Source organism: Mus musculus, chromosome 10 (genome assembly GCF_000001635.26).
Source record: "Mus musculus strain C57BL/6J chromosome 10, GRCm38.p6 C57BL/6J".
NCBI classification, from domain to species: domain Eukaryota; kingdom Metazoa; phylum Chordata; class Mammalia; order Rodentia; family Muridae; genus Mus; species Mus musculus.
The window spans coordinates 58221995-58233089 of NC_000076.6; the positions used below are offsets into that span (position 1 = coordinate 58221995).

General features: G+C 52.1%; 2 protein-coding genes and 1 pseudogene across 2 annotated transcripts; all 3 read right to left on the bottom strand.

Moving 5' to 3' along the window:
- Positions 1-408: 408 nt before the first annotated feature.
- Positions 409-3838, bottom strand: LOC100504180 (double homeobox protein 4-like). The gene has a single exon (XM_003084879.5). The coding sequence runs from the start codon at positions 3000-3002 to the stop codon at positions 978-980; it is 2025 nt and encodes a 674-aa protein (XP_003084927.1). The 5' UTR covers positions 3003-3838; the 3' UTR covers positions 409-977.
- On the bottom strand, positions 5863-6670 carry Gm10807 (predicted gene 10807; annotated as a pseudogene).
- Duxf3 (double homeobox family member 3) lies at positions 7511-11095 on the bottom strand. The gene has a single exon (XM_030245412.1). It carries the CDS (start codon positions 10679-10681, stop codon positions 8657-8659), a length of 2025 nt encoding a protein of 674 aa, XP_030101272.1. The 5' UTR covers positions 10682-11095; the 3' UTR covers positions 7511-8656.

Here is an 11095-nt window from a genome sequence, read left to right on the forward strand (position 1 = left end):
ACTGTATTCCCAAGATGATCTTTCTTGACAAGGTTATGCCTTACACACATTCTTCTTTCAGTTGACATTCCACCTGCTTGTTACTAGATCAAGCAAGCCCGTCTCTCCACTGGACATAGCCCAGCCTTCCTTGTTCTCTCCCCTTTTCTACCTGGCCTCTCTGCATCCCTCCTGAATACCTTCCTATGTCTTTAATCCCTTTAAATGGAATTCTCATGCACGTTCTCCGGGTAGAACAAAACAGCCTATTCAACCCACCCCGCATCCCACAAAACAGCACACAAACACACAAACAAATTTTGTTAAAATCAATAAACTTTATTGAAAGCAATGGAAACAAACTACACAAAACCAAACCAACCCCAACAAAGCCAACCCACCCCTAAAAAGAAGAAAAAGAAAAAAAAATGAAAAAGAAAGTGAAAAAGAAAAAGAAAACAAACAAAAGACCTATGGGTAGTAGATATTAAAAGACTGGCCTGTAAAACCTTGCACAGCTCTGCACGAACCATCTGTAAGGATAAGAGCAGTCCATATAAGCCAAGGAAGGAGTCCACTCTCCCCATTGCCCTCAGGGAGTGTGTGTCCTCTGTAGTGAAGCCTAGTCCTAGTGTCCCGTGGGATTTCCTGGGGTCCACTGGAGCCAGTCACTTGGTGTGACCCTTCTTTTGGGGTTATCTTTAGGCTCCTTGTTGTTGAGGAGTCACTATTGGCCTCTCCATCTGTCCCTGTAGCAGAGTCTCTCACTTTCAGGGCTGATTTCCTAATCCCCGGGCCCTGGAGAAGGCACTTCATTATTATCCCCACCTGCAATCAATCCTTATAGTTAGCGAGACACCTTGCATTCCGGGAAGTCACTGGAGTTGGGTTTTTGATGCACATCCTTGCTGGGATGGGTCACTTCTCCAGTTCCAAATCGGGTCTCTTCAGGACTTTGGCCTCTCGGGTTTCTAGAAGCAAGAGGTACTGTCGGGGAGTCAGAGCATATCTAGAAGAGTCTGATATTCTTCTGGAGTGAGAGGCAGATCAGGTGTTGTGTCCATTTGCTCCCATGTTTCCTCCACATTCACAGGGGCAGGCCCCTGCTCCTCAAGTTGGACTTCGGTCAACAGTTGATCAAGGAAGAGCTCCAGAGGGTCCGTGTTCCCACCTTGAGTGGGGGCCTGTGCTTGGCCTGGTCCAGAGGGCTGTGCCACTTGGGGAGGCTGGGATTCTCTGCAGAAGGTTGGCCAGATGCTAGGGATCGAGGTATCCATGCCCGAATTTGCTGCTTCCTCCAGGGGCAGTAAGCTGTCCTGGGAACCTTCATGCTCCCTGCTGCCAGGATTTCTACCCCAATCCAGTGGGGCTGGCACATGCTCTTCCTTTTGGACTTCGTCCAGCAGTTGATCAAGGAGGAGGAGTTCCAGAGGGCCTGTGCTGTCTGCTTGAGTGCGGGCATCTTCTTGGCCCACTCCACAGGGCTGTGCCACTTGGGAAGGCTGAGACTCTCTGCAGAAGGAGTTTGAGTCGCTGGGGCTTGAAGTATCCAGGCCTGTACTTCCTGCTTCTTCCTGTGGCCAAACGCTCTCCCTTGAACCTTCATGCACTCTGCCACCAGGATCTACATTCCAATTCAGAGGGGCTGGAGCATGCTCTTCTAATTGGACTTCATCCAACAGTTGATAGAGCAAGAGCTCCAGGGGGTCCGTGTTCCCACCTTGAGTGGGGGCCTGTGCTTGGCCTGGTCCAGAGGGCTGTGCCACTTGGGGAGGCTGGGATTCTCTGCAGAAGGTTGGCCAGATGCTAGGGATCGAGGTATCCATGCCCGAATTTGCTGCTTCCTCCAGGGGCAGTAAGCTATCCTGGGAACCTTCATGCTCCCAGCTGCCAGAATTTCTACCCGAATCCAGTGGGGCTGGCACATGCTCTTCCTTTTGGACTTCGTCCAGCAGTTGATCAAGGAGGAGGAGTTCCAGAGGGCCTGTGCTGTCTGCTTGAGTGCGGGCATCTTCTTGGCCCGCTCCACGGGGCTGTGCCACTTGGGAAGGCTGGGACTCTCTGCAGAAGGAGTTTGAGTCGCTGGGGCTTGAAGTATCCAGGCCTGTACTTCCTGCTTCTTCCTGTGGCCAAAAGCTCTCCTGGGAACCTTCATGCACCCTGCCACCAGGGTCTCCATCCAAATTCAGAGGGGCTGGAGCAGGCTCTTCTACTTGGACTTCATCCAGCAGCTGATCAAGGAGGGGTTCCATAGAGCCTGCGTTGCCTGCTTGAGTGGGGGCCTCTTGTTGGACTGCTCCACGGGGCTGTGCCACTTGGAAAGGCTGGGACTCTCCGCAGGAGGAGGGCAAGTCGCTAGGGCTCGAGGTATCCATGCCCGTACTTCCTGCTTCTTCCTGTGGCAACAAGCTCTCCTGGGCACCTTCACGCTCTCTGCCTTCCGGACCTGCAGGGGCCCCATCCGACCCTTGTGACGCCAGCAAGTCTTGATCTTGAGCTGTGGGCCTGCCCCTCCTGTGGCGCCACCGAGCTCTTCGGTTTTGAAACCATATGTGGATCGTGTCCTCGGGCAACCCTGTGTCACGCGCCAGCTCCTCCCTGGTAGCAAAGCCTGGTCGTGGGTTCCTCTCAAAGGCTTGCCCTAGGATCCTGCGCTGTAGCGAGGTGAGTCGAGTGCGAGGCCTTCTGCCAGATGAGCGCATGCCTCTACCCTGTGGCCTGGATCCAAGCTCTTCCTGGAGCTGTGGCGAGGCTAGCCGCCTGGAGCCTCTGATGGACCTCTTTGAGGCATGCCCCTCCTCTCCACTGCGATTCCTGCGGTTCTGAAACCACACGCGGATGCGGCAATCTGAGACCCCCATTCCCTTGGCCAGCTCCTTCCTCTCCTTGAAGCTCAGGTATCTCTTCTCCTTAAAAGTTGATAGCAGGGCCTGCTCTTGCCAGGCCTGCCAAACCATCTTCCTGCGCCGCCGGGATTCCCGTGCCACACCACTGCCACCAACAGGGCTGCCAGCTTCTGCCATGGTGCCAATGACGGCCTCCCAGGAGTCCTCACCTTGGGAGACTCGACTCAGGACAGCTTCAGAACAAACACAAGCTGCAACAACTGCCAGCAGAGTGGCTGTGACCACTGCCCCTTAAATACCTCTGCCTCTGCTCAGGTAGTCCCGCCCACTACCTACCAGTTAGGCGCCTTGGGCTACAGAACATGCCTACCCCTTTCTCGCATTGCCCCCAAGAAGCGCCAAGCCTGCCACGCCTGGCACCTGACATCAGGGCACCAGGAGGCGGACCTCAAGCGTCCTCTGACACTCAGCAAAATCTCCCCAAAGGCTCCTCATCCCTGGCAAGCCACGGGGTCGCCAGTCTAGACCCACACCCAGGGAGCACACAAGAGTCAGAGGACTCGCCATTCCCATCAGCCAAATCATTCATTGACTGGCAGGTGGCACAGGTACCAGGACACCTATGAGAAGGGGAGCAGTCTTCAGTAAAGCTTGGGGAATTGGACTCAGCCTTCCAGGAATCCCAAGCCCTATGGAAGCCATGCTCAGTTCATCCCATCCGGATTCAATCAGCTTACAAAGACAAGACCACACACTGACGATCCCAACATCATGGTCTGAGATCCAAAGACATCACCACCTCCATCCTATCTCTAGAGTGTTTCAGACCTCCTTCCTTGACTTTCCAAGTCTGACTGTGCTATGAGGACAAGAGGGAACATCACCTGTACTGAGATCAAAATGAAAGTCCAAACAGCCCCTAGGCACCTGGCAGCAACACACAGAGACAATTGTGAACAGGCACACCCTCAGACCACACACACACATACACACATTTGCATGCATGCACGCACACACGCACACACGCACACACAAACACGTACACACATGCGGGCACACAGAAGCAAAAACACACACACACACACAAACACACACACATCATGCTCACAAATATCCTAAGGGAAGATAAAGTCACGACCATGGGTGGGGTTAGGGGCAGAGGAAGACACGAAGAGAGAGACAAACACAGATGTGGAGAGAAGGGGGGAAGGGATTTAGGGACAGAGGGTGGAGGGTGGTAGGGAGAGAGTGACAGAGTGCAGAAGGAAGGGAAGAATCCATAGAGAGAGATAGGGAAGTAGGGAGGTAGAAAGTGGATGGGGGGAGTGAATATGGGAGGGTAGAAGGATGGGGATGGAGACAGAGAGTGGAAGAGATGGTGAAATGGAGGCAAGGAGGGAAATGGGAGGGGGAGCAAAAGAGGAATGTAGGGAGAGAGAGAGAGACAGAGACAGACAGACAGACAGAGACAGAGAGAGAGGGAGACACCTCACAAGGTGTTTCTTTCACAGACTGTATGAAAAGGAGCCTGGAAGCTTGAGACACCAGTAGGTTGTGCACTTTCTATGGAGCAGGTTGAAGAAAAGAGTTGATCGTCTTCTTGCATGTGCTGTGTTTGCTGGCAGTATGTTCTGTGCTCTTAGATCTCTGGAGTTAGCCTTGAACACTGGAGACACTTCAAATAAGTTGTCCTGAGGTGACGGCCAGCAAATGAGAGATTGTTTTGTCCTGCTGGCATGCCATAAGGCTCTCTGTAGAATTGTCGATCATTGTAGAATGGTAAACATACCGTCTCCTTCCAATGTGGGTCAAAGATCAACTTGGAGCTCCATATAAACAGCATGACCTTGAACACTTGGGAATCTCAAGATCAAAAGAGGGATTAGGGAGGGTGCTGGGGATTAATCCCAAAAGGATTGAAAGATCTACAGATTGATTTAGGCATGCACGGATGAATGGATGCAAGGATGGATAGATGGATGGATGGATGGATGGATGGATGGATGAAGAATAGACTGATGGCTGTGTTTCAAGCTTGGAATAAGATGTTCACACCTAGCTGCACTGTATTCCCAAGATGATCTTTCTTGACAAGGTTATGCCTTACACACATTCTTCTTTCAGTTGACATTCCACCTGCTTGTTACTAGATCAAGCAAGCCCGTCTCTCCACTGGACATAGCCCAGCCTTCCTTGTTCTCTCCCCTTTTCTACCTGGCCTCTCTGCATCCCTCCTGAATACCTTCCTATGTCTTTAATCCCTTTAAATGGAATTCTCATGCACGATCTCCGGGTAAAACAAAACAGCCTATTCAACCCACCCCTCATCACACAAAACAGCACACAAACACACAAACAAATTTTGTTAAAATCAATAAACTTTATTGAAAGCAATGGAAACAAACTACACAAAACCAAACCAAACCCAACAAAGCCAACCCACCCCTAAAAAGAAGAAAAAGAAAAAAATGAAAAAGAAAGTGAAAAAGAAAAAGAAAACAAACAAAAGACCTATGGGTAGTAGATATTAAAAGACTGGCCTGTAAAACCTTGCACAGCTCTGCACGAAGCATCTGTAAGGATAACAGCAGTCCATATAAGCCAAGGAAGGCGTCCACTCTCCCCATTGCCCTCAGGGAGTGTGTGTCCTCTGTAGTGAAGCCTAGTCCTAGTGTCCTGTGTGATTTCCTGGGGTCCACTGGAGCCAGTCACTTGGTGTGGCCCTTCTTTTGGGGTTATCTTTAGGCTCCTTGTTGTTGAGGAGTCACTATTGGCCTCTCCATCTGTCCCTGTAGCAGAGTCTCGACTTTCAGGGCTGATTTCCTAATCCCCGGGCCCTGGAGAAGGCACTTCATTATTATCCCCACCTGCAATCAATCCTTATAGTTAGCGAGACACCTTGCATTTCGGGAAGTCACTGGAGTTGGGTTTTTGATGCACATCCTTGCTGGGATGGGTCACTTCTCCAGTTCCAAATCGGGTCTCTTCAGGACTTTGGCCTCTCGGGTTTCTAGAAGCAAGAGGTACTGTCGGGGAGTCAGAGCATATCTAGAAGAGTCTGATATTCTTCTGGAGTGAGAGGCAGATCAGGTGTTGTGTCCATTTGCTCCCATGTTTCCTCCACATTCACAGGGGCAGGCCCCTGCTCCTCAAGTTGGACTTCGGTCAGCAGTTGATCAAGGAAGAGCTCCAGAGGGTCCGTGTTCCCACCTTGAGTGGGGGCCTGTGCTTGGCCTGGTCCAGAGGGCTGTGCCACTTGGGGAGGCTGGGATTCTCTGCAGAAGGTTGGCCAGATGCTAGGGATCGAGGTATCCATGCCCGAATTTGCTGCTTCCTCCAGGGGCAGTAAGCTGTCCTGGGAACCTTCATGCTCCCTGCTGCCAGGATTTCTACCCCAATCCAGTGGGACTGGCACATGCTCTTCCTTTTGGACTTCGTCCAGCAGTTGATCAAGGAGGAGGAGTTCCAGAGGGCCTGTGCTGTCTGCTTGAGTGCGGGCATCTTCTTGGCCCGATCCACAGGGCTGTGCCACTTGGGAAGTCTGGGACTCTCTGCAGAAGGAGTTTGAGTCGCTGGGGCTTGAAGTATCCAGGCCTGTACTTCCTGCTTCTTCCTGTGGCCAAAAGCTCTCCCACGAACCTTCATGCACCCTGCCACCAGGATCTACATCCCAATTCTGACGGGCTGGAGCATGCTCTTCTACTTGGACTTCATCCAACAGTTGATAGAGCAAGAGCTCCAGGGGGTCCGTGTTCCCACCTTGAGTGGGGGCCTGTGCTTGGCCTGGTCCAGAGGGCTGTGCCACTTGGGGAGGCTGGTATTCTCTGCAGAAGGTTGGCCAGATGTGCATCAAAAACCCAACTCCAGTGAAGATAAAGTCACGACCATGGTTGGGGTTAGGGGCAGAGGAAGACACGAAGAGAGAGACAAACACAGATGTGGAGAGAAGGGGGGAAGGGATTTAGGGACAGAGGGTGGAGGGTGGTAAGGAGAGAGTGACAGAGTGCAGAAGGAAGGGAAGAATCGATACAGAGAGATAGGGAAGTAGGGAGGTAGAAAGTGGATGGGGGGGAGTGAATATGGGAGGGTAGAAGAATGGGGATGGAGACAGAGAGGGGAAGAGATGGTGAAATGGAGGCAGGGAGGGAAATGGAGGGGGAGCAAAAGAGGAATGGAGGGAGAGAGAGACAGACAGAGACAGACAGACAGACAGAGACAGACAGACAGACAGAGACAGAGAGAGAGGGAGACACCTCACAAGGTGTTTCTTTCACAGACTGTATAAAAAGGAGCCTGGAAGCTTGAGACACCAGTAGGTTGTGCACTTTCTATGGAGCAGGTTGAAGAAAAGAGTTGATCGTCTTCTTGCATGTGCTGTGTTTGCTGGCGGTATGTTCTGTGCTCTTAGATCTCTGGAGTTAGCCTTGAACACTGGAGACACTTCAAATAAGTTGTCCTGAAGTGATGGCCAGCAAATGAGAGATTGTTTTGTCCTGCTGGCATGCTTTAAGGCTCTCTGTAGAATTGTCGGTCATAAAAAAATAAAAAGCTGAAAACGAAAAAAAAAAAAAAAAAAAAAAGAATTGTCGGTCATTGTAGAATGGTAAACATACCGTCTCCTTCCAATGTGGGTCAAGGATCAACTTGGAGCTCCATATAAACAGTATGACCTTGAACACCTGGGAATCTCAAGATCAAAAGAGGGATTAGGGAGGGTGCTGGGGATTAATCCCAATAGGATTGAAAGATCTACAGATTGATTTAGGCATGGATGGATGGATGGATGGATGGATGGATGAAGAATAGACTGATGGCTGTGTTTCAAGCTTGGAATAAGATGTTCACACCTAGCTGCACTGTATTCCCAAGATGATCTTTCTTGACAAGGTTATGCCTTACACACATTCTTCTTTCAGTTGACATTCCACCTGCTTGTTACTAGATCAAGCAAGCCCGTCTCTCCACTGGACATAGCCCAGCCTTCCTTGTTCTCTCCCCTTTTCTACCTGGCCTCTCTGCATCCCTCCTGAATACCTTCCTATGTCTTTAATCCCTTTAAATGGAATTCTCATGCACGTTCTCCGGGTAGAACAAAACAGCCTATTCAACCCACCCCTCATCACACAAAACAGCACACAAACACACAAACAAATTTTGTTAAAATCAATAAACTTTATTGAAAGCAATGGAAACAAACTACACAAAACCAAACCAAACCCAACAAAGCCAACCCACCCCTTAAAAGAAGAAAAAGAAAAAAAATGAAAAAGAAAGTGAAAAAGAAAAAGAAAACAAACAAAAGACCTATGGGTAGTAGATATTAAAAGACTGGCCTGTAAAACCTTGCACAGCTCTGCACGAAGCATCTGTAAGGATAACAGCAGTCCATATAAGCCAAGGAAGGAGTCCACTCTCCCCATTGCCCTCAGGGAGTGTGTGTCCTCTGTAGTGAAGCCTAGTCCTAGTGTCCCGTGTGATTTCCTGGGGTCCACTGGAGCCAGTCACTTGGTGTAGCCCTTCTTTTGGCGTTATCTTTAGGCTCCTTGTTGTTGAGGAGTCACTATTGGCCTCTCCATCTGTCCCTGTAGCAGAGTCTCTCACTTTCAGGGCTGATTTCCTAATCCCCGGGCCCTGGAGAAGGCACTTCATTATTATCCCCACCTGCAATCAATCCTTATAGTTAGCGAGACACCTTGCATTTCGGGAAGTCACTGGAGTTGGGTTTTTGATGCACATCCTTGCTGGGATGGGTCACTTCTCCAGTTCCAAATCGGGTCTCTTCAGGACTTTGGCCTTTCCGGTTTCTAGAAGCAAGAGGTACTGTCAGGGAGTCAGAGCATATCTAGAAGAGTCTGATATTCTTCTGGAGTGAGAGGCAGATCAGGTGTTGTGTCCATTTGCTCCCATGTTTCCTCCACATTCACAGGGGAAGGCCCCTGCTCCTCAAGTTGGACTTCGGTCAGCAGTTGATCAAGGAAGAGCTCCAGAGGGTCCGTGTTCCCACCTTGAGTCGGGGCCTGTGCTTTGCCTGGTCCAGAGGGCTGTGCCACTTGGGGAGGCTGGGATTCTCTGCAGAAGGTTGGCCAGATGCTAGGGATCGAGGTATCCATGCCCGAATTTGCTGCTTCCTCCAGGGGCAGTAAGCTGTCCTGGGAACCTTCATGCTCCCTGCTGCCAGGATTTCTACCCCAATCCAGTGGGGCTGGCACATGCTCTTCCTTTTGGACTTCGTCCAGCAGTTGATCAAGGAGGAGGAGTTCCAGAGGGCCTGTGCTGTTTGCTTGAGTGCGGGCATCTTCTTGGCCCGATCCACAGGGCTGTGCCACTTGGGAAGTCTGGGACTCTCTGCAGAAGGAGTTTGAGTCGCTGGGGCTTGAAGTATCCAGGCCTGTACTTCCTGCTTCTCTCTGTGGCCAAAAGCTCTCCCACGAACCTTCATGCACCCTGCCACCAGGATCTACATCCCAATTCAGAGGGGCTGGAGCATGCTCTTCTACTTGGACTTCATCCAACAGTTGATAGAGCAAGAGCTCCAGGGGGTCCGTGTTCCCACCTTGAGTGGGGGCCTGTGCTTGGCCTGGTCCAGAGGGCTGTGCCACTTGGGGAGGCTGGGATTCTCTGCAGAAGGTTGGCCAGATGCTAGGGATCGAGGTATCCATGCCCGAATTTGCTGCTTCCTCCAGGGGCAGTAAGCTGTCCTGGGAACCTTCATGCTCCCTGCTGCCAGGATTTCTACCCCAATCCAGTGGGACTGGCACATGCTCTTCCTTTTGGACTTCGTCCAGCAGTTGATCAAGGAGGAGGAGTTCCAGAGGGCCTGTGCTGTCTGCTTGAGTGCGGGCATCTTCTTGGCCCGATCCACAGGGCTGTGCCACTTGGGAAGGAAAGGACTCTCTGCAGAAGGAGTTTGAGTCGCTGGGGCTTGAAGTATCCATGCCTGTACTTCCTGCTTCTTCCTGTGGCCAAAAGCTCTTCTGGGAACCTTCATGCACCCTGCCACCAGGGTCTCCATCCAAATTCAGAGGGGCTGGAGCAGGCTCTTCTACTTGGACTTCATCCAGCAGCTGATCAAGGAGGGGTTCCAGAGAGCCTGCGTTGCCTGCTTGAGTGGGGGCCTCTTGTTGGCCTGCTCCACGGGGCTGTGCCACTTGGAAAGGCTGGGACTCTCTGCAGAAGGAGGGCAAGTCGCTAGGGCTCGAGGTATCCATGCCCGTACTTCCTGCTTCTTCCTGTGGCAACAAGCTCTCCTGGGCACCTTCACGCTCTCTGCCTTCCGGACCTGTAGGGGCCCCATCCGACCCTTGTGACGCCAGCAAGTCTTGATCTTGAGCTGTGGGCCTGCCCCTCCTGTGGCGCCGCCGAGCTCTTCGGTTTTGAAACCATATGTGGATCGTGTCCTCGGGCAACCCTGTGTCACGCGCCAGCTCCTCCCTGGTAGCAAAGCCTGGTCGTGGGTTCCTCTCAAAGGCTTGCCCTAGGATCCTGCGCTGTAGCGAGGTGAGTCGAGTGCGAGGCCTTCTGCCAGATGAGCGCAGGCCTCTACCCTGTGGCCTGGATCCAAGCTCTTCCTGGAGCTGTGGCGAGGCTAGCCGCCTGGAGCCTCTGATGGACCTCTTTGAGGCATGCCCCTCCTCTCCACTGCGATTCCTGCGGTTCTGAAACCACACGCGGATGCGGCAATCTGAGACCCCCATTCGCTTGGCCAGCTCCTTCCTCTCCTTGAAGCTCAGGTATCTCTTCTCCTTAAAAGTTGATAGCAGGGCCTGCTCTTGCCAGGCCTGCCAAACCATCTTCCTGCGCCGCCGGGATTCCCGTGCCACACCACTGCCACCAACAGGGCTGCCAGCTTCTGCCATGGTGCCAATGACGGCCTCCCAGGAGTCCTTACCTTGGGAGACTCGACTCAGGACAGCTTCAGAACAAACACAAGCTGCAGCAACTGCCAGCAGAGTGGCTGTGACCACTGCCCCTTAAATACCTCTGCCTCTGCTCAGGTAGTCCCGCCCACTACCTACCAGTTAGGCGCCTTGGGCTACAGAACATGCCTACCCCTTTCTCGCATTGCCCCCAAGAAGCGCCAAGCCTGCCACGCCTGGCACCTGACATCAGGGCACCAGGAGGCGGACCTCAAGCATCCTCTGACACTCAGCAAAATCTCCCCAAAGGCTCCTCATCCCTGGCAAGCCACGGGGTCGCCAGTCTAGACCCACACCCAGGGAGCACACAAGAGTCAGAGGACTCGCCATTCCCATCAGCCATGTCATTCATTG

Bases quoted from the DNA above. Each gene is read 5' to 3' on its own strand.
- LOC100504180 (XM_003084879.5), bottom strand. From the start codon at position 3,002: ATGGCAGAAGCTGGCAGCCCTGTTGGTGGCAGTGGTGTGGCACGGGAA.
- Duxf3 (XM_030245412.1), bottom strand. From the start codon at position 10,681: ATGGCAGAAGCTGGCAGCCCTGTTGGTGGCAGTGGTGTGGCACGGGAA.